The sequence below is a fragment of the Monodon monoceros genome, unplaced genomic scaffold, assembly GCF_005190385.1.
Source record: "Monodon monoceros isolate NGI ecotype Baffin Bay Population unplaced genomic scaffold, NGI_Narwhal_1 Super_Scaffold_12, whole genome shotgun sequence".
In the NCBI taxonomy this organism is placed as follows: Eukaryota; Metazoa; Chordata; class Mammalia; order Artiodactyla; family Monodontidae; genus Monodon; species Monodon monoceros.
In genome coordinates, this window is record NW_021703768.1 from 123,820,830 (window position 1) to 123,848,297 (window position 27,468).

The following is a 27,468-nucleotide window of genomic DNA, read 5'->3' on the forward strand; positions in this document are numbered from 1 at the left end:
AAAAAAAAAAAAAAAAAAAAAGAATAACGTGTAAAGACCCATGGATGCCACCTGACATGGGTGGGGGAGGTGTGGGCACCTAGAGGCACGATCGCTGCTGTAATTACGTCAGTTTCGGTTGCTCCAAGAGGAAAGGGACCCTGTCTTTTTCACCTTCCCCCTCCAAGGTTTGGCACATAGTAGGCACTCAGTAGATATTTGTTGGACGAAGGGCTAAAGACGCTGTACTCTCTGACTGCCCTTCCAGCTTGAAACTTTTGAAAATGTCCCTTGTTGGTACCCTTAGAAAACACTTCTTGCTCTTTAGTCACTTTGCATAACGTGTAGCAAAAACTCCGAGTATAGCAGCTGTCTTCATTTAAACAATGTGATAAAATCTTTCAGCTTGAGCTGAATTTAATAAACACATACACGAAACTCATCCAAATGGAAAAGAGCCCTTATTCTTTTCCTGACCGGGAACAGATCTTCCCAAGGTGGGGCGGAGGCGGGGAGGCGGTGCGGAAGCAGACACACTTCTGTGCTAAGAAGCCTCAAAAGGAAGCTGGAAAGGGGCTGTGAGTCGGAGTCCGTCTGCCTCCACAGAGGCTAGGATGAAGAAGCAGGGAGTCTGATTGCTAGGGCATCTGGAGGGAGGGCTGGGACGTCTGGCTGCTGCACGGAAAGCTTGAGAATGGGGAGGAGAGAGAGCTCCACCACCACCAGGATGCCTCCCATGGGAGCAAGGCATCTGGAGCCTCTTTGGAAAATGACTTCATTATCTGGGTGTGCGGGGGATGTGGGAGAAGGCTGTCAGGGGCCTGACTAATTAACCTCCTCGGTCATAAGGGAGTGGAAACTGCACGCTTAACGCACCTCCTCTGCTAGAGAGACAGCCCTGAGAGTCTGAAATCCTAACAGCTAGAGCCTGCACAGCCCGGGCGCTGCCTCTCCGGGAGCCTACAGCTGGACTGGTGGAGAAGGACCCTTCTCCACCGTCTCTGGGTAAAGATGCTCACTGAGGCACATCCCCTGAGAAGCTAAGATTGTGTTCTCCCAGTTGCTGGCTGTGATCCCTGGGCCAGTGACCTCATCCTTCAGAGCTTCAGTGTTCTCATCTATGAAACAGGGAGGAGGGTGGGCGCCACCTTGAAAGGCTTGGGCGAAGATTAAATGGGAACATACGAGAGCCCTGACTAGGGCCTGGCACATGGTGGGAAGCGCTCCCCAGGTGGGTCCTGCTGTCAGAAGCTGACGGGTCTGAGATGAGGGCCGGCCTCAGTGTGTTCCCACACCCCTGCCGACCACATTCGCCATGTCCTGGACAACTTCTAAAGCACAGCCCGAGTACTCGAGAGCTCTGGAATGCATCTGTTTTGACTCCCCGCTATAGCCTAGTGCTGCACAAGGCACTGCACTGGCACAAAGCACTCAGGAAATACTCTTAAAAGAATGAATAATGGTTTCTTGCTGGTAATGTTATCAAATGGACTAAGAGAGCTGACACTGTTTGCTGGCTGCCGCCTCCTAGCGGAAGCCAATCCTGAACGCTTCTGAGATCAACAAAACCCTGGCGAAGACACATCTGTGCATCTAGCCCATTAAGCAACCCAGGAGATGGAGAGAGAAGTGCTTTCTGCTTCCTTACAAATGATCAATTTGGGCCTTGGGGCCCTTGCTTTCATCACTCTTTCCTCAGGTTTCTCAATATGATTTCTAGGAAATCAGTGGGATGTCTGATCCCCACAAGACCTGAATTCATTATCTAAGGCCATGAGTTCCGCAGTCCTGGCTCAGATTTCCAGCTTCTGAAAAATGCTGTCTTAGAGTTTTTCTTTAGGACTGAGCATGACACGTACCTTGGACTCATTTTCAAAACAGACTCAGCGATGCTCTCCCACTAAATGGCCCAATTAGAAAACCTCCTGTGCCAGGATGCCTTTTCTGATTCCCCAGAATGGCCAGACGGCTCCCTGCTCTCCAGCATCTTCTGCTTTCTCCCTCGCTTGTCTATTTGCCCTCATAACTCCTCCTCCTAGACTGTGAGGTCCTTGAGGGCAGGTTCTGTTCTTAGCAGAGTACTTATGAGGGTGCCTGGCACATATTGAGAGCTCTGGCAACACTGAAGAAATGAGAAAATAAATGGGAGGCAGACCCTAGCCCAAGCAGGAAGTGTACTGCAGGGAGCTGCGCTGTGTTACCTGGGCAATGATATCCCCATTCTCAGCGTGCACCTGAGCGATGGCTCCCAGCTCTCCCAGACAGGTGAAGATCTCATACAGCTGAAACAGAAATGAGTCTTTGTCACATTCACAAGACCCAGTGCTTTTAGCAATCTCATGCAAGGGCCAACGACTAGGGCCAGAGCTAAAATGAATGGGATGAACTAGAGGAAATAAGTGACTAGGGCAGAAATACAGACTAAAACATGCACAACCAAAGAGGAGTGCTAATCCAAAGGAACTCTAGGAAACTGTCTATATAAGGAACCCAGCATGTCTCCTAGGCAGACAGGGCACACATCTAACAGAGTGATACTAACCCCCCTACTCTGCCTCCTGCACACACTTTAAATGGAATTACTTCCCACTGAACTCAGATAGAGCTTCAGAATCCTTCTTAACACTCCTGAAAGGCACTGCAGCCTGGCCAGAAGCTAACTCAAAAGCTGAAACCTCTATCTCTTAGCCCCTCAAGGCAGACCACCCTTCATCTCCTTGCCCGGTGGTATGGGAATTCATTTTCTGTATTTCTTCTGAGAAGCTGAGATTTGTCTAAAACAAGCACACCCCATGCATTTCGGAGAGAGAGAGTCAGAGGCAAGCTGGTACGACTACCCCAAAGAGTAGACGGCCCTCCTTAATCCCACAGGGCTGAGCACTTACACTCCCCCTGAGTTCCCGAGGGGTGTAGAGTTTGTTTGGTAGATGGGAGATTTAGACACGCCCTTCCTCTTGTCCTTTTGAGAAAGCTGCTGCCAGTGGAAATGTTAGTTCCCTGTCTGCCTTGCCCCGGGCACCCTGCCCGTTACCTTATTTAAAATGTAGCGTAAACGGCGAGGACTTCAGGAAGCTCTCTTGCCCAGCAGTCTCCCACACTGACCACAGTAACTCATGTGCAAAGAGCCAAGGTCACCGGCAACCACAGGAAAGCCATCCAGAGACCCCAAACCACACAGTGATGGGTTATTACCTCTGTGTTCGACACTTGATACAAATCCTTATAGGCCATGTAAACCATGAAGGAGTTCACCCCTGCAAGAGAGGGATGGGAGGGAAGACAGGAGGAAGACAGCATTATCACGACCCTGCTGCGTCCTGTGCTCCCACTGTGACACCCCCCGGGCCCTGAGGGCATCGCAGGCCCCTGCCCAATGCAAAGCGGATGCGTCCCATTCTCCAAGAGCATTTTTCTATTTCCTCCTCTACCCTGTAAAATTGACGATTCCTATGACATCATAGCAGAATGGTCTCTTCTTCTGCGGCTCCTTCCTGCCTCCCCCTCCACAGTTCCCAGCCCAGAGGGCCAACAAGCCTCGACACTGCTCAAGGCAAGATACAGTGTCAGGAATCACTGCAGCACACTAGCCGTGTACACACACTAGGAGTGGCACCACGTGCTGGGTCAGCGAGCTTGGAAACCCTAACCCCTTGAGCCTCGGTTTCCTCATCTGTAAAATGGAAAAATAACACCATCCTGCTTCGTAAGGTGGTTGGAAACTTTAAAAGACAACACATGCAAAACTCTTAGCACCAGCACGTGGTTGATCTCCTGGGAGAGGTTTATTTTGCTCTTTGTGAGTGCCTGCTCTCCACCAGGCCTGGGCAAGGTGTTGGGTCTGAGACAGAACTAAGATCTAGAGCCTGTCCTAGGGGAAGTAACAGAGCTAATGCAGAGAAGTCAAGGTTCACCTTGGGCTTAAATATCTAAGTCATCAGCGTTACAAGGAAAGAGCCATTTAATTTCTCCCCCCAAATACACTATTAATAGAGTAATTTACAGAAACAGGTGGGACTGGGGGACAGAGAGTCATTTAGAGGAAAGGAGGGTAATTTTGTTCTCCAGCCATTAGGGCCATCTCAGCTCACAGTACTCCAGGCCAAAAGTGGACTGTAATCTGGGACCTTCCCTACCCAGAACGGTGCAACTCAGGGCAGTTTTTCCCAACACAACCCTTCCCACAAGCCTCTGGGTCATCCGTGGTATGACTCAGGCCCTTCAGAAGGGAAGTGGGTGTTAAAGCCATTCACTTTTCTACCTAGTTGAGATGCAGTGTGAAAGGAGACACAGAAAGAAGGGAGGCAGGAGACTTCCCTGGCGGTCCAGTGGTTAAGACTCCACGCTTCCACTGCAGGGGGCGCGGGTTTGATCCCTGGTGTGGGAACTAAGATCCCGCAAGCCGGCTGTGCGGCCAAAACAAAAAAAGGGAGGGGTTAATCTCACCCTCTGTATCAGATAGTGAGAACTGGGCAGAGCTTGTGGGGTGAGCGGGGGATGCAAAGGAGAGTTCGTCCTCTGGGAGGTCATCCCCTCCCCCAAACCCCGAGCACACTGCCTTCCACTGCACTCCTGGCCTTTGCATCGAGACTGCTCATTGATAACAGTATTATAAAATGCGTATAATAATAACTATAATAATATTAGTAGTACTAGTATCGTAGCACTATTGTTACTGTTGTAACAATATTCTGCATCTTGCGGCATTTATCCTATTGCTCTGCACCGGCCTGCTTCCTTCTGCCATGGATACTGGCAGAGGCCATTCCTCATACTCCCCTAAGTCCTCCAGGCGCCCCTCGGATGCGGAGCGCGTCACATGTCTGCGTGCATGTAGAGAGGGTGGTGCGTGTGTGAAATACTTGACCATCAGAACACAGAAAGAAGTAAACATAGAAGAATCTAAGTCAATGGGAACCTAAATCATGGACTCATAGAGAGGACACAGACACACGCAGATACATACACACACACACACACCTTTCAGGCCCTAAGCTCCTATCTGGAGTACGAACACATCTTTGCTCCCAGAAGTGTCTTAGCCTTTTCCAAGGATGCTATTGTTACATAATAGTAATGGTTGGATCTTTGGAATCACAATGATAGAGGTTAAACATTCCTAATCTCATATGTACTAGCTGTATGACCTCATGTAAGACGTCAACCTCTCCTGACCTCAGTTTCTTCCTCTGTACAATGGGCAGTATTGCACGGAGGTGCAGAGCACAGGCTTTGGGTAGATCTACTGCTTACAAATTCTATGATCTTGGGCTACTTATTCGGAAGCCTCAGGTTCTCCAACTGCAGAGTAAGGATAATAATCCCTATCTCATGGGGATCCTGTAAGGAGTAAGTAGGATGGCCTGGTCCATAGTGGTACCCCTATATCTGGCATTCATACTCAGGGTTCCAGGGTCCAGCAAGGAGAAGCGACTAAATGAGTGGCCAGTATGGGAAGGACAGGCAAGGGGGAAGGGAGGAAGGCACATCCGGGCTCACCTTTGTCCTTGATTAGGCTCTGCACTTCCTGCTTGACGCTGTCATTCCAGTGGGTAATGTCCACGTGTAAGGAATAGTCACAGCAGCTCTTGCCATCGGCCCACTCCCGCCACTTCTCATAGGCCTCCGTCAGGCTGGACTCGGGCTCGGGCACCACGTGGTCGACTGAACAACAGAGGCCCCGCATGGGCGATTCATCGACACAGCCTTTGGTCCCCTCTGTACAGGTCTGCTCTTGTTGGCTTAGCTACGACAGCAAAGTCTCTATTTCTTGAGAATAGGATTAACCTTAGAAAGGGTTCCCGGGTGGTTTCAGGGTTGTTAATGATTCAACTGTCACCTAGCTATGGGATCTTGGGCAAATTACTAGCTTCTCTAAACCTTAATTTTCTCATTCTTAAAACGGGCACCAAGTGGGGTTGGGGACAGGGGTGACACTGCCTTCCCTCTAAGTTTGTTAAGGGACTAAATGGGAAAATGCATGGAAAGTGCTTCACCTGATGCCTGGCACATAGTAAGCGCTCCATAAATATTAGCTATCAATTGATGAGCGCCTACTGTGTACCGTTATTACCAGTATTACAGGAGTCACTGCTGGTGATCAAAGTTCGACTCCCTTTTATGGGCAGAAGGAGGGGCTTTAAAGTTATGTCTGGGCACAAGAGAATGAATGCTCGCGCTTACTGCCGTAGCAAAGACCTGGTATCAGTTAAGTGAACTTGACGCTTGGCCCACAGATATTATTTCCATGCGAACTTTTTGTCAAGAATATGGTTTCTTTGAGGCCAAAACCTACTCTTGCAGTACCTGCAATGGTGGATAATACTTTTAAAAAGAGTAAGATTTACACCAATAACATTGGTGAGGTTAAGGCAAAAATTAGAGTTTTTCATAGTTCCCCATGGCAGTCGAGAGAAAGTCTGAATTGGTACAACTTTCCTAAGAACAATTTTGAAACGTATATCAAAAACCATGACATTTTTCGTACCTCAACAATTATTCCTATGCCTAAGAATTATCCCTAAGGAAATAAACATGGCTATATGCAAAATCTGGGTTCTCAAGATGTTTGCCACTATTTATATATTTATGTAAGTGAAAAACTGGGAACAAAGTCTTACAATAGGGAAGTTTGGTTAAATACATAAATTGTGATACCTTCATAAAACAGATGTCAGGAGTCCATTTAAAATTTGGTAGAATAAAAATAAATGAATGGAAAGATATACATGACATATTAATTAGTGAAAATAGAAGGCTAAAGCACAGTATGTTTATTACAATCCTTTTTGTTAAATAGAAAAAAATATATAGCCAAACTGTGACAGTGAAGTGAGATTTATGGAGTTTTTTTTCTTTTCTGCATACCTAGGGTTTTTAAATTATCTACAAAGGACATGTACACTTCTGTTGTTCTTATATGCTTTCCTCTCTTCTCACGTGGAGCTCCTTCCCTAATGCAGAAGCCCAAGCCTAATGCATATGTCCAGGATTCTGAACAGGTCCAGCGCCTCAGCAAGATGGCAGAAAGCCGGGCCAACATCACTGATTTCCTCAGGCTTCTAGCACAGGCAGCCTAAGTGCACTTATCGGAAAGCAAAGGCATGGAGCTATGTTACTGATGCTTGGACCCAGACCAGGGCCTTCGTGGGCAGGCAGCTGCCGAGAAGTCAGCTGGCTTCCTCCCTTTGGCTGAAGAAAGGCTTTGGTCTCCCAGAATTGCACCTTTTATGGCCCTGGCACAATTTTCCTGGGTTCCCACACCCAACTAGCTGAAGTTGAACCCTGCTACTGCTCCCGTTGAAAGGAAGCAAAAGACAGTGAATAATACAGCTCAGGCTGTACTGAGTTCTTAAGTGGATGTATACCGTGGTAAACAGTGCTCTTGCTGACCAAGTTGGGGGCCAGGGCTGGGACGGGAGCCAATTCATTGGGATTCCTTTGGCTTAGGAAGGAGTGCCCTGGAATGCTATCTGCTCAGTAATCCTGGCATTCAACTCCCTAGGTCTCTTTGGAATTGCAAAAGTCACCAGAAAAACAAAACAAAACAAGAGAAACAACCCCCCAGCTTGCCCAATCTTAAAGATACGAATTGGTCAAAACACAGCACAGACTAAATAACACTAACCACCAATGAAGCCTCCAGCTCTCAAGAACTGTTAAGTCTCATTATCATTCTCTCTGGGATGCTTCTCAGCCCCATTCTCACTGCTCTGCCTGTACTCTCTGCCCCTGCTGCCTCAGACCCAAGTTGGAAGTCCTGAAATTGCTTTTTGCCCACGATCCACAACTTTTTAAGTCCACTTTCCACAGAGACTGGCCCAGAGGTGATAAGTGCTGATTCCCCACCCATGGTATACCGGGCCCCTGCTCTAAGGCAGACAGAGAAGACACCTGCTTTCAAGGTCATGAACCTCCTGAATCTCCTCTATGTGGTTACAGGAGCTGCCAATGTCCTCACCATAACCAGCTTTTCTCAGGTCTCATCAGGCAGAAAGTCTAAAAGCTGAATTGAGGGGAAGTGTACGAGTTACCAACAGAGACCACTGCAGTTAACGTGTTGGTTAAACTCACTCCCTAGGACCCCTCGCACGCTTTACAGAAATGTGTAAAGTCGGGGGACTTACTGATCATGGTGGTGCCCCCCGCTAAGGCAGCCTTGGTCCCTTGGAAGAAGTCATCCACTGTGGTCATTCCCTTGTAGGGCATCTGGAAGTGAGTGTGGACATCGATGCCTCCAGGGATCACCATTTTCCCATTGGCCTCAATGGTCTTCACCCCTCCAGGGACAATCAGATTGTCTCCAATTTGCCTGGTGAGACAGGGAAACAACCAGCAATTTAAAAGAATGACTTCCAAGATAAACATAGTATTATAAGGATTTGAAATGTTGTAACTTATGTTTATCAAAGTAGTCTTTTGCAAGTGATTCACAAGTTTAGCAATCTAGAAACAAATAAAGACAGGTATCCATAACAGAAAACATTTTTTTTATTACAAGACATTGAATATAGTTCCCTGTGTTATACAGTAGGACCCTGTTGTTTATTTTGTATATAGTAGTGTGTATCTGTTAACCCCAAATTCCTAATTTATCCCTACCCCCCTTTCCCCTTTGGTAACCATAAGTTTGTTTTCTACGTCTGTGAGTTTGTTTCTGTTTTGTAAACGGGTTCATTTGTATCATTTTTTAGATTCCATACACAAGTGATATCATAAGATACTTGTCTTTAACTTACTTCACTTAGTATGATAATCTCTAGGTCCATCCAGAAAACAATTTTTTTATAGATACAAAACAATCTGATATGCTGTTTGGTAGGACCATGTGTCCTGGCTTAGTACTGTAACCCCAGTGGCTTAACCATGTCTAGAATATAGGGTGTGTAATAAGTATTTTTTAATAAGTGTTTTTATTATCCTTTTCATTTTGTTCTTTATTTAAAGGTCAGGAAGAACATTTGCAGAAGGACCGAATGGCTGTAAAATAATGAACTGTTAGGAGAGACTGAAGGAGGTAAAGAATCATTTTAAAGAATAGGTGTGTGAACTTTGCTATCCTCTAAATGGGTTCATCTGTGCTCCTAATAACAAATGGAATCTGTCTAGGGCATTTCACAACTCAGACTTCACTCTCAATTCCATCCTTCCCTGATAGTTTATCTGTCAATCACAGCTGATGGCAGATTCTCAAAGAGGAAGCCAAAGACGCAGACGCCTACACCAGCTGCTTCTGTATGGTCAGCATCTCAGTAGAAGTTTCAAGCCAAGGAAGGTGATTATGACAACCTCCACCAGACACAGCTTCACCCAAGAAGCTTCAGAGCATCCCAGGGAGGCAGAGAGGGGGAGACTGGGGTGGGAAGGAAGCCAGTAAGTATGCCAAGGGCACACTAAACAAGACAATTGGCAAATACAACTACTCCTAGCACAATGTAACCACATAGACCATCTATGTTGCTTAGTTCACATCCTTGATTGAAACATCCAGTTAATTCCAGGTAGACTTATGATTCTTTTTTTTTTACTAAACTTATTTTATTCATTTTATTTTTGGCTGCACTGGGTCTTCATTGCTGCTCGCAGGCTTTCTCTAGCTGTGGCGAGCGGGGGCTACTCTTCATTGTGGTGCGCGGGCTTCTCATTGCAGTGGCTTCTCTTGTTGCAGAGCATGGGCTCTATGCGCACAGGCTTCAGTGGTTGTGGCACGCAGGCTCAGTAGTTGTGGCGCACGGGCTTAGCTGCTCCACGGCATGTGGGATCTTCCCGGAGCAGGGTGCCCTGTGTCCCCTGCATTGGCAGACGGATTCTAAACCACTGCGCCACCAGGGAAGCCCTAGACTTATGCTTCTTAAGGCTTTACATTATCATGAGCCCTCTCCTACCTTGGGGACACATGTACCCCACTGCCAGTGGCATGAATACTTTCCGCTTTTGTTCACAGCCAGCTGAGAAAGACACTTTCCTGGGGTAGGAAGAAGTCTACCACTTGCCTGACAAAATCTAAGTTCTACAACTAAAATTAAGTCTTCCTGACATCTCTAAGAGTTCACCCTTACCACGTCACCACTCTGCCATTCCAGAGCCACCACAATTCAAAACACACTGTGGAAAAAATGCAGCCTTGATTGTAACTCCATTCTAGTCCAGATACTGGCCAGTGTGTTCTCATTTCCCTCCCTCACTGATTCACCTCTAAGAGAAATTGAGAACCAAGGGCATGAAGAGTTGCCTGGCTTGGGTGTGCCTATGTATGTATGCTTCTACCAATTTTGACAACTGGTATAACACCCAGTCTGAAAAAGAAAAGCCTTCCCTCCTTTTCCCCACTGAACCAATCAAGGTCCCCTTAATCCTTGAAGGCATAGCTTCTATCTCCCCTCCTTGGTCAAGTTTCTACTGACAGCCAGGTCTAATAATTAAGAGTGTGGCTCTGCCCTGGATGTGAGCTATGTGGATTCGCAATCTTGGATCTGCTAATACTAGCGTTATGACTTCGGCCAAGTTACTTAACCTCACCAGGTCTCAATTTTTTCATCTGTAAAATGTAATAAAAGTGCCTCCTCCATAGGTCTGTTGTGTAGATTAAACATTAATCTGTGTTAAGCCCAAAGAACACTGTTAGTTAGGCACATGAAAATTTAGTAAATACCAGCTATTATAATCAATAACCATCTTAATCTCACATAGCCCTCTCCTTCCTCTGGATCTCATCTGTTCTACTAATTTAATACTCGATATTGATATTATCTGGTGATATCATGTGCTTTGCATGTACAGACATGTCACTTCCCCTAAAAGACTCTCAGGTCCCTGGGGGAAGAGGGCACGATGATTTGGGTCCCAATGATATCTACCATAGCATGTGACATAGTACATGTCCAGTGCCTGAGACAACTTCTTTGCACATAGCAGGTACTCCATCAATCTTCACAGGAAACAACTCTGTAAAAACTGGAGGAAATTATTTCTGTTTTTATTCTCTGTGAGTTAAGAATCTTGTTGGAGATATATCATTTTATAGGACTGGATGAAGATCATGTTTATACACCCTTTTCTCCACCACCAACACACACATCTGATGGTTAAATTCCTTCTATAACACCCTTGACAAGTGGCCTTCCAGTCTATTTTAATAGAGATGGCAAAGAAGACTCAGTTTATGTATTCAACTATGGTAGTAGGTGCCTGAATCACTGCGTGAAGATGGATTCTGAGCCTGTATTTAGGGCTCAACTGTGAAAAGCTCTGTGATCAATTAGTGATGCCTGCCATGAGCTCTGGAATGAGGAAGAAGCATTAGGTACTAAATTTTTTTCCAACTCTGAACATCTCTAAATGAGGGAACACACTTCCACCAGAGAGTGGACTATACACAATAATGTTTTAGTAAGAGAAAAATGTAGAATTAATCGTGGCTCATATTTTGAAGGAAGTACTGTTTTACACTGGTTGGCTTGTCTAACAATTCCATTTTTCCTGCTTCTAATATGAAAAAGTATTTATGCAAATTGGCAAGGCTACCAAACACAAATATCTTCATTCTTGCATTTGTTACTCATTCATCCATTCATTCATTCACTCATCCATTCATTCAATGCATTGATTAATATGTTGATCTTCAGCAAGTTATTTACTCTCTCTTCCTCTTTCTCCTCTATCCTCCTCTGAAAAGGGGGTAATGAGAGTACTCACTTCATAGGATTGCTGGTAGATTAAATGATAAGGCATGTAAAACATTTAATGCAGTGCCGGGCACATACTATATACTCAATAAAAGGTAGCTCTTACAAAAGTCTCTATGTGTTAAGTACTGGGGTAAGTGCTGCAGATACGGAGAAGAATAAGATATGGTCCTTGCTCTAAGAGTGCCAACAGGGTCAGAATTGCTACGACTGATAAAAGCACAGGGTTTTTAAAAGCTCATCAAAGGGAAAGCTAGCCTAGATTTAGGGGCTGGTAAGGAATGTTGGCCTACGGAAAGTTGTATCTAAGCCAAGTCTCCAAAGATAAGTAAGCAATCTATAACCAGAATCTTAAGTTAGCCAATGAAGCTGAATAAGATAAAAATAAAACTGAATGAGGCCAGGGATGGCTCATATGGTGGGTTGGATATACCAGTTTTATACAATATCTTATCAATGTGGGGAAGTACCCTGCTTTATGTGATGAAGGCTATGTGTAAATCAAATCCTTTTTTAAAGGTCACTGTGAAGCTACCCATAAAGGTTACCTGACTGTGCTGCTTACAGGCATCCAATAGCAAACCATTTTTTAAAGTAATTATATATCCCTAAAGTATCTATTTGGAAATCTTGCCTGTCCTATGTATGTCCTATCTGTGCTCTGCCTATCCAAGTCCTACCTAAGTCAAGGTTCAGTTTAAATGCCCTCTCCATCTCAAAACCTTCCTCTGAAGGGATTTCTCCTCCCTGTGCATTTCTAAATTACTTATCCTCATTTGAACTCCTTTGGTATCTATTACACTAGGCCTTATTTTTTAGGGTGCTGTGATTTGTGGACGTTTTCCAGTGACCTTAAGGACAGTGGTGACGTCTCCCAATTCTCCAAGACACATAGAGTGCCCATCAATGCAGCTTGCCCAAAGGGGCCCTTAGCATCATTTGGGTGACTGAATTCAGATTTTTCATTTCATTCATGTAATCCAAGTGAACTAAGGCTAGCTCCCATTTTTAAGGGATTATGTGCATCCAGACTGAAGGGCTAAAATAAAAACTCATTTTTAAGGAGGAGAAATGAAACACACAGAAGCGATGGGCTAGTAAGCAAAAATGAAGCAAGTTTCCTTCTGAGCCTCTAACAAAGAAAGTTCAAAAGACAAAGCAAAGGGTACTATATACCTACTTTATTAAGCCATCTTCCATGTAAATATCAGCGTAAAAGGATTGATCATCGTTGACGATTCTGCCTCCCTTGATCAGAAGACGGTCGCTCTAGAAAAGAAGGAAAATGGGAGTCATTCTCACAGCTAGGATTTCAGAGAAGAGAGGTCTGCCGAGGTGCTCCCAATTCATTGTTTTAGAGGTTTAGCAGAAACCATTTTCTTAAGACATCTGTGTGCTCAGTGCACTCAGTCTTTCTGTTAGGTATCCAGTCTTTCTCGTTTGACCCTATTCAAATTATTCTGGAGTTTCACCTCTTGCTTCTGCAACCTATCATAGCCACTCAGAAATGTAGCTACTCTTTATATTGGCTTTTTCCAGAAAGCAATATATAATGCAAAGTGGGATAACATCTACCTCAGTGCCTAGCACTCTGTCTGGTATTCTGTTGGCACTCAATAGTGATTCCCAAAAAACAGAACTTAGGGTCAGGCATACAATGAAATGGCCTTTAAAAGTCTTTATATGACAGGGGGATCATGTTATGTTTAAAATTCAGGATAGTTATACATGTGCACACATGCACACAAAGTTGTGGAATGTATAACTCAAGGTGGAGAAATTATGCAGGATTCATATTTGCTTCACTATACTCGGTATTTCTCACATTCTCTGAAACATATTTCTTTATTGCTTTTCTTGTGAAAAAAAATTTCCTTTCTTATGAGAAACGTCTTTTTAAAAATTATAATTTAAATGAAGTTTGGATAAGTGATCCAACTGGAAACAAGGCACATACACTCCGAGGTTATTAATAAAATATAAACATATATTTTATTTATAAGTCAGGAGAGACACAAATCACTAGTCAGCTTTAGAGATCACAGATTTCATTAAATGAATGGAGCTTAGACCACAGCATGAAGGATGGACATAGCTTTGTTGGGTTCATGGGGGGAGAAGAGAATCCCTAGGAGCCTGGATGAGTGGAACTGCAACCTAAAGAACAATGGTGGGCTGCAGTTTGTTAAGAATTCAACATACAGACTTCAACTCTCCACCCATCCATCCATCCATCCATCCATCCATCCATCCATCCATCCATTATTCACACATCCACTCACTCAGCAAATAAGTAGCTAATATTTATTGTTAAATAGTGGGGAGGATGCAATTGTGAGTGAGCCACACCGTCAAGGTCACTGCCTGGATGGAACTTAAGGGGAAGTCTAGCAATAAAGAAATAAGGTCATCAAAATAAGTAAAACAATGTAAAATTGTATCAAGTGTCACAAAATACAAGGGAGTGGGGCTTGTTTAAATAGAGGCTGGAAAAGGCCTTTTCAGGGAAGATCAATTTAGATGGAGAACTGCAAGCAGAGGGAACAGTATGTGCAAAGACCCTGTGGTAGGAAGAAGTTTTGTTTCTTTGAAAACCTGAAAAAGATCAGTGTGGAGGAAAGTTAGGGATCAAGGAGGGAAATGGCATGAGTTGATGCTGGTGAGGTAGGGCTTTCAAAAGAGGACATAGGTTTAATGGGGGAAGGAAGCCCCACAGACAGGCTGACTTCTGGCTTCCGAAATCAAAGACTGTGAACAGGGCCAGAAAGTGAGAATTGAAGCTAGGACTCCTCTGGGGATATAGCCAATTACCACTTACTCTCTCCTGCTTCCAAGGTATTGGGTAAGAATAAGAAATTTCATCATACTGTATTGTCAGGGGGAAGGATTTTTTAAAGATACAGATCAATGAGGTGTTGAGACAAAACCTACATATATGGCAAAGAAGATGTGCCAATGAGGTCAAATACAAACTACTACCACACGTGATCTCCAAGCCCCTCAGGAGCTGGCCTCTGTCAGTACATCCACTCTGTTAGGTTCTATCACATGTTGCCTCATATTTTATATGGTGGCAAAACTAAGAGACGTGTAGTTCTAGCTGCCTATCAGGCTCTCTGGCCACTAAGCCTTTGCAAAGATGTTCTCTCCGCCTTCTCCTATGTTCACCTACCACTGACAACCATCCTCTCCATTGTCAAGGCTCAATCAAAGGGTTTTTCCCCTAGGATGCACTACCTGACTTTCCAGCAAATTCTACCTGCTCCCTCTGTAGCTGAAACAATGAATTGTTCTACAAGAGTTGGTTTACTGTTCATTGGTCTCCTGACTAGACCAAAGACTCCTGTAGTCTTAGAGCTATGTGTCTTTTTATCTTTTTACCTTATTCCCATCTTCGATAGCTGTTAAATATTGGTCAAATGAATGGCTGAAGGGTGGGACACAGGAGGTTGTATTATATATCAGAATGATAAAAAGGCCATCTGAGTCAGAAAGTTATGTGAAGTGGTCGGAATATTGGACTTGTAAGGAAAAAAAATTTTAATTGAAGGCTACTGTAATCTACCACTTTAACAGAAATTGCAAAATTATAGGAGGCAGTCCTAGGACTGTGCTTCTCAAACTAGGGTGCACATTAGAAAAATATAGATTCCCAGGCCCTGCTCTAGGCCAACAACTATGTATTTTATAAGCTCTATAAACGGCTCTTAGGCAGCCATCAGCCAGCCCACACCAAGTCACAGACCAGCACCAGGAACCACTGCCCCAGACAGAGTTTGTGTGTCTGTGAAGGCAACAAAAGTTTCTCCAGCAGGAGCTTCATACTAATAACAATCTTGGTAACTATAAGAGTTCCCTCTCACAGCTCAGTGCTTTTCTGATGCTCTTTATCTTTCTAGCAAAGAGCTGAAGTAAGCTGGGTTAGGGAAAGGGGCCAGTTACTGCCTGAACTGAGCCCAGCCATGAAATATGGCCATTCTCCTGCCTGGGGGCATCCAGTCCTGAGCCACTGGGGATCATCACTTCCTTCAATAAGCATCAAATAAGCATCAACAAAGGGGAAAAAGCTATCTCAGGCCCATTGTACATCAGGGGTGTAGTAAGAGGTGACCCAAGTGGAATTATCATCACTGAGATGGCATTGTTAAAAACTGTTCCAAGGCTAGTGAAATAAGCTTGACTCAATCATCAGGAACCTAAACAGAGCACAAAGATGAACTGTAGGCCTGGTGTAAGTTTCAGAGATGGGAGTAACAGGACCCCTGCTGTATGCACTATAGTATTAGTATTATTATTTGTCTTTATCACGTAGAGCAGAGATATCAAAACCACAACTCACAGAGCTCAAGCAAATGCTGTTCCTGGGGGTCTTCAGCTTGTCCCCTGAACTTTTATTAAAGTGGTTAATAAAACTGCTTTATTCATTTTAACTCTTTCCATGCATGTGGGATCCACTACAAAGGACAACCCAGGCAAACAGTCATCAGACACAGAAGCATGTGAAAGGCAAGTCTTGGACTTGGCATTGAAGAATGATACAGCAATGACTGACCACTCCCAGGCCACATGAAACCAGACCTCCCGGGTTACGGAACACGCTTGTCTGTGAAGTCATGGACCAGCCTTAGGCAGTAACACATTCTGGGGCCCAAAGCCAACAAGATGAACAGCTCTGACAGCTCTGGTTAAAAGTTACCCTCGACGGTGTTAGAAAGGTGAGTGTGGCTCTGAGGGGCTCTTTGCTCTCTGTTCTCAGTAGTTGAGGCGGTCAGGAACCCGAGAGCTGACGCCCGAGGAGGTAAAGTGGTCTAGATGGGAGCAAACCAACGTTTGTCATGCATTAATAGGTATAAAGGATGAAGTACTTCTAGAGCACACAGGGATAGTCCGGAGGGTATTTGGAGCCCAAGATGAAGCTCTTCAGAGCCTGCAGCACCAGGCCAAGGACTCTGGCTGCTTTGGGCCCTGCACGGCCACCAGGGCTGAGTGAAGCCTGGTCTTGCGGCCCAGAGGGGTGCCAGGGGTGCCAGCTGCCAAGTAGTGGGTTCTCCCACTACTAGGAGAATCGGGCCGACCACTTAACCAGGTGTGTGATCTTGAGTTAGGACTTAACCTCTCAGCACCTCAAGTTTTTTATTAGCTCAGGGCGGATAATAACACCTAGCTCACCTCTCAGGGTGGCTGCCAGGATTAAATGAGGTGGATGAAGGGGGAAAGGTGTGTGTGTGTGGTGTGTGTGTACATGTATATATAAAATATCTAACACAGTAAACACCTATAAATATTAGTTATATTTATTCCACTCATTATTTACAGTACTTTAAATTTTTATAAAATGCCTTAAATTAAGAAGCATACTGGGGAGGGATTATTGTTCCCATTTTCCCAATGAGGAGATCTACACAGAGAGACAGATGACTTTCTCCAAGTGACAGCATTGATTAGTTTCAGTTGGAAGTAAATCCAGGTCTCTCATCTCTTGGCACCAAACTGCTTTCCACCTGAGGCCACTGCACCAATAGTGCCTAAACCATATGCCAAGTGGCTCTTTCCGACAGGGCTGTCCTCTCTGTTTGACACTGCATCTGACAGGAACGGCTGACTTCCTCTGCAGTAGGAAACTTCAGGAATCCAATCACTTGTAAGCCACTACTTATAAAATCGGTGGATTAGACCTGCCCCTTATATGTTAATGCAGCTTATAAAGGGACCTGAGTTACAATCCAGGGTAGCAGAGGCCCTTGAAGTTTGATAAAGTCCAACCCTTTTTCCTTCACTAGGATATGACAATGATTAGAAAAATCAAGCATAAAAAATCAAGAGTCTGTGAGAAAATGGGAGAGAAAAGAGACAGAAACAAAGAAAAGAAGGAAGGAAGGGAGTGAGAAAAGACAGAGGTACAGAGGGGACAGGGGGAGCAAGAGAGGGAAGGGAGGGGCTTCCCTGGTGGCGCAGTGGTTGAGAATCCACCTGCCGATGCAGGGGACACGGGTTCATGTCCCGGTCCGGGAAGACTCCACATGCTGCGGAGCGGCTGGGCCCGTGAGCCATGGCCGCTGAGCCTGCGCATCCAGAGCCTGTGCTCCGTAACGGGAGAGACCACAATAGCGAGAGGCCCCCGTACCGAGAAAAAAAAAAAAAAAAGAGAGAGGGAAGGGAGGAGGAAATAAACTTATAACAAGGGATGCTGTTAAGAATGGCTGTGATTCAAACTAGAATAGAAAATGCAAGGCCAGGATCTTGAACTTAAGCCGGTTGGAGATGCTGGTTCCCATTTTAGTTTTCCTCACCTAGTCTTCAACGTAAAGAACTAAAATTACCACGTCTGTCTGAGCTAATGAGAATATGCCTCCCAGAGAACCCAGAGCCCTCCGTGGATTTCTTCTCACTCAGTAAAATCAGCCCCAGAACAGTACTTAGGACACACCTGTCCTATACTCTGCAGACATGCCAGCAGCTCAGAATAAAAACTATAATCCCAGGAAGAGAAAAAGAGAATATAAACTGAAGAAGGAGTCTTCCACAATAAAATCTTTTAGTACCTGTGTTCAAATCACAATGCACAGACTCTGACCCTCAGTGGGGACTCAAGATCCTTTCTAAGTCCAGATGAAGGCACAGGTGGTTATTTAAAATAAATTCCCATCTGGGTAATTAGATTTGACTCCCTAAAAACACTCCCATGCTTAAGAATACAACAGGATGGATAGACTACACAGATGAAATCTCGTAGCTTTTCTTCCCCAAAGCAGCATCATTTAAAGAAGACAGAGAAAAGGCTTTCTAAGATAGTCCTGGTTGCCTCAACATGGTATTTAGGAAAAGGTACTGAATAGGCTTTCAGGAGACCAGAGATCTCATCCCACCTCTGCTGTTAAATATGCAACCTTGGGTGAGATGCACAGGCACGAGTTTGAATTCTGCAACGAACACTACCTGTGTTTGGGAGAGTGACTTCACCTCTCTGGGCTTCAGTTACTTCATCTGTGAAACGGGGGACAATGGTATCTTTCTCTCAGGGTGCTGGTTAGGATTATGGGGGTTCCTATAGGTAAAGGGTTGAACTCTGCTTGGCAATTTATAGATGCTTAGTACATGTGAGCTACTATCATAATTATTCTTCCTTTCAATCATAACCGGCCACTGTACAATGGCCCTCTCACAAATATTCTAGAAGAACTGAACTAACACTTTGTTAATCAAAATCTAACAGACCTTGCCATAAAGGGAATTCCAGAGGCGCCAGTCCCCAGCCAACCCCCAGCAACTGTTCTCAGCTCCTGCCACCAGCTGCCAAGGTCAGCCAAGACTTCTTCTTTTAAACCCACTCCCACAGGACAAGTTCCCACGGCCCCTCCAGGTCACTCTTCCGCTGGAAATAAGGCTCCATGAGCAGATAACAATCTACTTGCTCTCCTCCAGCAGGAATGCAGAGTGGGTGGCAAGGTCTCAAACCTGCCCCCAAACTCACCCTCCCTGCCCAATGCATGGATCTGTTTCCAGGCCCCTCAATGACAAGCATGCCATGGAGACGGAGAGAACGAGTAAGGTCAGGGAGGAAATAAGACTTCTTGAAGGGCAATGCAGCTTCCTGGCTCTGAGTCTTTATTGAAACCAGGCATAGTTGTACAGGGCTGGCTATTACAAACCTCTGAACTGCTACAGATGAATCTCAAAAACATCCTTCCTTTCTCTCACCACCCAAACATACTTATGACCAAGTGTGCACCATGGAGGCTAATGGTGGGAGTGGGTGGGGAGGAGAGTGGGGAGGGGAGAGTGGGGGGGGGGAACTCCCTTCAAAGCACAGCCCACCGAGCAGAATGCATAATGAATGGCAAGCACTGTTGTCTCTTTCATGTGTTTGGTTTGGCCCTGGAAGGACAGACCACAAGGTAGGAAAGCAGTAATGCAGAGGAAGCAGTAGCCAAGGGCAGGTTTAACCAGGGCAGGGTGGCGGCTCCCTCTTCTGAACTAGAACATCAAAGCCAGCTGTGCGCATTCTTCCCCCCAGAACTTCATGTTCACCATTTTGAAGACGTAATTATCGAAGGGCCAGACAAGTGATGTGCCCTGCCCTGGGTCAGACTGCAGTGGCGAAATGAACCGTGGATGGCATCTTAATCCCAGCCCCCGATAACACTCTCCCAGTCTTTAACAGGGTTCCAGACACGGATAAGCACGAGTGGATAACCAGACAGGGAACCAGAGAAGGGGGAGGGGAGGGATGACACATTGATGGACAGAGGAGCCACAACGCCATTACAACCTCAAGCAGGAAGGTCAGCTGGGCCTGTGAAGCCCAAACCTCAGTCACTACTGTGCTATTTTCATGATACTGGACAGATCCCGGTACAAACTGTACTGTTATTTACTTAATATTATCCTGAAATAAATATATTTTAAAAGTAAACACTGTCTCACTCCCATAAATTCTAAGCCAGTATCACTTACCAAAAATAGACAGTAAACCTAGGAATGAATACAATAAAAACCTCATGAAACTTTGGCTCCATTCTCTGCCCTCAAAAGGGTTCTGAAGGATGAGCTCAGATCTGCTACCTTTGTTAAAAGGAAGACTACCGGGCTTCCCTGGTGGCGCAGTGGTTAAGAGTCCGCCTGCCGATGCAGGGGACGCGGGTTTGTGCCCCGGTCCGGGAAGATCCCACGTGCCGCGAAGCGGCTGGGCCCGTGGGCCATGGCCGCTAGGCCTGCGCGGCTGGAGCCTGTGCTCCGCGGTGGGAGAGGCCACGGCAGTGAGAGGCCCGCGTACCACAAAAAAAAAAAAAAAAAAAAAAAAAAAGGGAAGATTACGCAGTGTCAGGGTGGGGCGGGGAGTGGAGGGGTGGTGTTCAAGACAAAGTAGCACTATGCTAAGACTTTTTCCTCGACCTGCTCAGAAGGTTAGAAAAATAATTAGAAAAGGGACAAAATTCCTCTCTTTGTGGTTCAGTGTTATTGAATGCCCTCTTCCAGAATCACCTAAAATGATCTAACGTAACAGCAGGACTACCATCCCTGCTCTTGAAACATGGACCGACATGGACCAACGTGAGCCACCATGGGCTTGAGCAGTGTCCAAAGCAGAGTCACAGGGACGTCCCAGGTACTGGGCAGCACAGCTCACGGAGGAGGTTATTGGAATGAAGGATCACCGTTTCAGAAGGTTAGGGAGAAGGAGAGAGAGGGGCAGGGTGGGTAAATCTAGTGTGACAACAAGCATGCCTTATCATAAAATAGGATGTGACAAATCTGGGTACAAGAAAAAAAATGTGGTCCATCTTTAGCTGGGCTTTGGGGAAGGAAAAATGGAAAGGTTGCTGTCTGGATGGAAACCAGCCCTAATCACAGTCTGCAAAACCATTCAGCATTTAGGTAGCGACCAAGGGAGTTTGGAAGCCACAGCTGCATTGGCATCTCTGCTAACTCATTGTGTGCTTCTAGGCAAGTGGCTTGATCCAGCTCTGGGCCTCAGCGTCTTCAGCTGAGTGAAGGTGGAGCTCTCTAAAAAGGCCTGTTTACGTATCTGTAAAGTACAGATACTAATGCCTACCTCCCCAGCTACTGTGAGAATTAAATATCATGATGCAGGGTCGGGGCACTTAGAAAAAGCTCCATGGGTGGCAGGCATTACAAATATTACCACTACTACTAATTTCACGATTGTGCTACCACCTCTATTTTATTGCTCTGATTATGTACATGTACAATTAAAGGCAAATCCAAATTGCAGTATAAATGTAAGGTAGCTACTACTATTACATATAAAGTGCCTGAGAAATGTGTTGCTCAGGACAGAGTATAAAGTAGAATATAGTTTGAAGAAAAGTCAGTGCTTTAGAGATCTAATTCATGGCCACATTTGGTCTGGGTTTATAGGAGAGTTTTGTGTTGTTTGTTATTTGGGGGTTTTTTGTTTTGTTTTGCATTGGTACTTTTAGGCCTCAAATCCATGTGTTATGGGTGAAAGCTCTCTGTCCCATATGCACGCTAGGCAACTGGGGTCCAGCTATGTTCAAACGGGATCCTGTGTCCCATCAGCTCGACAGCCTGTGTAAAAGCCAAACGCCTACTTCATCAGGAAGGAGGGCCTGAAATTTCAACCAGGTCTTGATTCTGGGGATAAACAGGTTTAATAATTCATTCCTGAAACGTACACTTGTGTGACTACTGGCTGTGAAGATGTTATGTTAGGTGTACGGGAAGGCAAGAACAAAACAGTCGGAAAAATTAAGCCATGACCACAAATAATAATGTGAAGTAAAAAGAGCGAGGGTAAAACTATAGAGGCAGTGAAATGATCAGTGGTTTGGGGAGGGAGGGGGGGAGGGAGGGGTGAATAGGTAAACAGAGCACACTGAGGGTTTTCAGGGCAGTGAAACTATTGCATAAGATGTTTTAATGGTGGATACAAGGCATTATGCACTTGTCAAAACCCATAGAAAGGTACCCCCCAAAAAGAGTGAAGCTTAATGTAAAACTATGGGCTTTCATTAATAATATATCAATGCTGGTTTATCAACTGTAACAAATGTTTACCACACCAATGCAATATGTTAATAAAAGGGGAAACTTGGGGTGGGGGGGGAATGGGAGGGAGCAGATGGGCACTCTTACTACTTCCTGCTCAATTTTTCTGTAAACCTAAAAGTGATCTGTTACACAGCGGAAACTAACACACGATTGCAAAGCAGTTATACTCCAATAAAGATGTTAAAAAAAAAAAAGTGATCTGAAGAGCAAAGTCTATTAATTAAGAGAGAGAGAGAGAGAGAAATGGGAGAAAAATCCTCGGTAGAAATCAAAGAAGGGTCCACAGAGGCAAGCCGAGGTGGGTCTTGGGAAAATGGTTAATCTGGACCCACAGGTATGACCCAAGGCAAGTGGGGGAACAATAATTCGTAACTAGCATTTACTGAAAACTTACATGTCAGAAACTCTTAGAAGCTTTATGTACATTTTGTTCAATTAATCCTCAATGAAATGAATTATCTGCTGTTTTCTCCCCACTGGGTTGATGAAGACATGGAAGCTTAGGGGGGTTAGCGCAGGGTCTGGTGTCACATAACCAGTCACTGGGAAAACCAAACGTATCAAGGCAAGAAATGCATTTCAGGGGAAAATTGTGGAAATGGGTGGGGTCCCTGATGCTTTGGATTCTGGAAGAAGGGGATGCAAACAGTGGCTGGCTATGGGGTTTGACCTTTATCCCATAGGTCCTGGGGAGCTGTGGAAGGATTTTGAGAAAATGAGTGAAATACAATCGAAGAGTTAAAAAAAAAAACAAAACGCTGACAGAATGGCCATGCTGGAGATAAAGGAAGGAACTAGTTAGAATGTAACAGCAAGCGGTGGGGGGTGGGAAAAGGAAGAAAAAGCAACAACCTGTATCACTCAGGATGCCAGGAAACAGATGCAATACTCAAATTGGATTATTAAAGTGCATTTAACAAAGGGATTATTTAACAAAGCGTGGGCAGGGTTTAGGGAAATTAAATGGATCCAGAGCACACCAACAGCAGGGAGAAATGCCATCCCCAGGCCCAAGGAGGCCAGAGGAGTGATTACCGGAGCTGAAGAGGGCAGCTGTACGGAGAGGGCGCCTGCTGTGACCTCCAGCAGAGGCACGTCGCCACTCCACAGCAACACAGCAGCAAGGAGTCAGAGGGAAAACACCCTGATTTCGTGGTCCACCCTCCCTCCAGTCCCCTAGTGGTGCCACATCAATTAAATCCAACCAGGAGCCCAAGGGCAAAGGACCTATTGGTGCAGCCCAGACAGGTCCAGGGTGTGGAGCAGGACAGAAAACCTTGGCGAGGGCAGCTGAAGAGGCAAACAGAAAACATCCAGCCTAGTCCCTGAACATCCAACCATGGGACACAGTTTAATAAACTGCAATACAGCCACACTGTGGATTATGGTGCAGCTACTTTTTAAACAGGTTAAATCTATATCTTGAACTGAAGAAATATCTAAAATAAGTAAGTGGCAATGTGCAAAATACGATACTGTTCTTGCAAAAGCAAACAAATACTATTATTATGTTTCTGTATGAGCAGGAGAAAGGTCTGGAGGGATGTATACCAAATTTGTCAACATTAGGTATGGTAGGGGGAAAGGATGCAAAGGGAGGAGGTATAAGGAACTTTTTTCTTTTCTCTTTCTCCTCTATTTACATACATTATTTCACTAGTTGCACAATGCATATGCCATTTTTTAACTTTTAAAAAGGATTTAATATAGAAAATTATAAAAAGGAAAACAGAATAAGGAGTTTGCTATGGTCCAGATGACAGCAAGAGTATGGATTAGAACATGTATGGCACACTGCAGAGGAAAGCTGGAATCTAATTAGCAACTGAAGAGGAAGAGAAAGTGACGTGCCACTATTTACAGTAGCCAAGGCATGGAAGCAACCTAAGTGTCCATCGACAGAGGAATGGATAAAGAAGATGTTGTATATATACACAATGGAATATTACTCAGCCATGATAAAAGAATGAAATAATGCCATTTGCAGCAACATGGATGGACCTAGAGATTATCATACTATGTGAAGTAAATCAGACAGAGGAAGACAAATACCATATGACACCACTCATATGTGAAATCTAAAAAATGATACAAGTGAACTTACTTACAAAACAGAAACAGACTCACAGACATAAAAGACAAACTTATGGTTACCAAAGGGGATAGGGGTGGGGAGGGATAAATTTGGAGTTTGGGATTAGCAGATACAAACTACTATATATAAAATAGATAAACAACAAGGTCCTACTGTACAGCCCAGGGAACTATATTCAATATCTTGTAATAAACTATAATAGAAAAGAATCTGAAAAAGAATATATATGTGTGTGTGTATGTGTTGTGTGTGTGTGTATATATATATATATATATATGAATCACTTTGCTGTACACCTGAAACTAACACAACACTGTAAATCAACTATACTTAGATAGATAGATAGATAGATAAACAGATAGATAGATAGATAGATAGATAGATAGGAAGTGAAGTGCCAAAGGTAAATGATATTTCAAAGCAGGCTGGCCAGGAAGAACCGACGAATAAAAATGCAGAAGAGAAACGAGTCACGAAGTTGGGGTGCAAGAGCATGAAGAATAATTTTGAGGTGCTGGTTAGCCACACACCAAATAGGCAGGAATGGGGACTTGAGATTTAACAGGCTGGTTAGAAGCTGATGGATGTAGCTGAGTTAACCCTACACTGAGATGGCTATACCAACTGAAAGGCAATGAAGGGTAGTACGGACGCCTGGAATGGTAGTCAGGACCCGGATTCTGGTCCCAGCTCTGCGAACCCAAGCAAGGCACTTTGCCTCTCGGGGCTGCTGTCCACTGAATGGGACCCTCTTCCCTCTTTGAGAAGCAGCTCTCTCTCCACTTTGATCATGTGTGCCTGGCAGCTGGCTTTGACTGGGCCTTTGGAATGACAGGAAAGCCCAGTGAATTCCCGCTATTGCTTCTCAGAAACAAAAAACTCTTTCACTAAATCTGAAAGCCAGCCAAAATGCAATCCCCAGAGGAGCAATACGGGCTTGGGCCTTGGAATGTGTGAGCGGCACCTTCAAATGACAGGCGATTGCTCCCCATCTATTTGTGAAGGCCACAGCGATTTTTCTCCAAGTCTGACCTTATACTTTTCAATTGGCCAGGGCTGCCTGGGGATTGCGGTTGCAAGCACACAACCACTGGCTTCTGCGACTTCCTAAAACTGGCCCGTGGTGGATGCGTCGACAACGTACGGCTGCCGTGTTGCAGCTCACACCAGGTGGCCACAGAAAGGGCCCTTGGAGAGACAGCATGGGAGGGAGGGACTGTTTCAAAGAGCAGAGATGCTCTCTGTTTGCTCTGCCAAGGAGTCCAGACATCAGAGATTGGGTCTGTACAGGACAGCAAAGGGGCCTGCCTCGTCAGTCACTTTGCAGCGAAAAGATCTAAGTGGTGAATCTGCCAGGGCAGCTCAGTGGAATGGTGAGAAAGAGAAGGGCTTTATAGTCACAGTCCTGGCTGTAAAATGAGGACAATTATATCTGCTCCAAAGGACTGAGGTCAGGAGTCAAGCCCAAATTCTGGTGCATGGTAGTGCTCAAGAAACGCACGTTTCTTTCAAAGTTGGACTCAAATCTTATGTCAGTACCTTTCACCTGGATGCCTACCCACTCTCACTGCTATCTCTGAAAAGTAGCTTGACTTTTCACCTCTTTTTAGTTTACATATAGGCCTTAACTACCTTCCTATAAGAACCCAAACATACTTCCTAAGGAGTATGGGAAGCAGAGGAGGTGGGGCATTCTCTCTTTTTTCTGGCTCTTTCTTGACACAAGAAGCAGACAGTGGTGATGACTGACTCTCTGGCTCACAGCCTTCTGATACCTGCAAACCCACAGCTCTGCTTTCATTTGATAGATCGGTGTTTAAGCACTGACTATTTTTGACTCTTCGGCCCCAAACGTCTCCAAGTTATATTGACAGAGAAAACTGCAGATGCTCTGAGAACAAGGACTTCAGGAGATCAGGCAGACTTGGAATGAAATGAACCCTTGAAATAAATATAATTGAGGCACCACTTGAAAATTATCAGAACGCAAAAATGAGACTAGCGGGCAGTTAATCCTGCTGTGACAAAAGGTTTCTTCATCTTCAATGAACATCTAAGGCTTCACACAATAGGCACTTCCTGGGATATATTCAAGCCTGCTTTCTATTTGCAAATGCTATGCTGACATTACAGGAATTGATTCCCTGTGGCTAAGGGCCCGCAGACTTCATCCCTACCTGCAAAGCCATGAGTTACCCGCTTCTTTTCCCAATGATCACTGGTTCACTTTCTGTGATTCTAACACCAGGAGAATAATCTTCTTTGGAATAGTTCCAAAACAGTCTGTTCTTTTATGACGTGTCTCTGCTCAGAAACGTTTCCAAAAGTGCTAAGGCAACTGAAGTTTCCAGTTGCAGGTGTTTTCTGCATTCCAGAATGTGTATTGTGACATGTATTAAATTGTGTCTAAAAGAAATAGCAAAAAAAAATAAAAAATAAAAAAAAATAAAAAAATAAAAGAAATAGCAAAGGAGTTAGGACCTTTGCAAGTCTCTTCAAGTCATCTCAGATGCAGCAGGTTTTCATCTGTGTTATGACTTGTGTCTGTTATCCCAAGTCTTTTCATCTTTCATTGATCATTTCATTCACTTGAGGTTAGACCACGGGGCAGATAGTTTAGTTGTCTTCTGATAACCCTGTTTCCTTGACACCCGTTCTCCCTAAACCACTTACTCAGGGAAAGCACATTAGTTTAAAGTAAAGGAACAACATGCCTTTTCATTCATTTATTTATTTATCCATTCGTTCCCTCATTTAACGTTTGTAAATGCCTCCTTTTCACAGTACTAGAGATACACGAGTGAACAAAATTAATTCCCTGCCATTGCAACTGTAGGAGTTGAAACAGCAAAGAATAAGTCAGCCAATAAATAAGTACTGTAATTTCAACAGTGATAAGTGACATTTAGAAAGAAGGTGAGGGACTTCCCTGGTGGTCCAGTGGGTAAGACTCTGCTCTGCAATCCCAATGCAGGGGGCACGGATTCGATCCCTGGTCGGGGAACTAGATCCCGTGTGCATGCCACAACTAAGAAGTCTGCATGCCACAATTAAAGATCCCACATGCCGCAAATAAGACCCGGCGTAGCCAAAATAAATAAATTTTTAATTAAAAAATTTTTAAAAATTTAAAAACATAAAGAGGTGAGGGGATGGAGGCTTGGAAGAAGGTCTGGGACT

General features: G+C 44.7%; 1 protein-coding gene across 5 annotated transcripts in view; it reads right to left on the reverse strand.

Moving 5' to 3' along the window:
- DPYSL3 (dihydropyrimidinase like 3) overlaps nucleotides 1–27,468 on the reverse strand; it is a 114,279-nt gene that overhangs the window by 25,331 nt on the left and 61,480 nt on the right. For all 5 annotated transcript variants that reach the window (XM_029217756.1, XM_029217757.1, XM_029217754.1 and 2 more), the window contains exons 2-6: nucleotides 12,841–12,929; nucleotides 8,103–8,287; nucleotides 5,476–5,640; nucleotides 3,172–3,233; nucleotides 2,181–2,261 (exon numbers count right to left, since the gene is read on the reverse strand). In XM_029217756.1, the coding sequence (XP_029073589.1) occupies nucleotides 2,181–2,261; nucleotides 3,172–3,233; nucleotides 5,476–5,640; nucleotides 8,103–8,287; nucleotides 12,841–12,860 (513 nt within the window). In that variant the 5' untranslated portion in view covers nucleotides 12,861–12,929. The remainder of the gene's footprint in view (nucleotides 1–2,180; nucleotides 2,262–3,171; nucleotides 3,234–5,475; nucleotides 5,641–8,102; nucleotides 8,288–12,840; nucleotides 12,930–27,468) is intronic.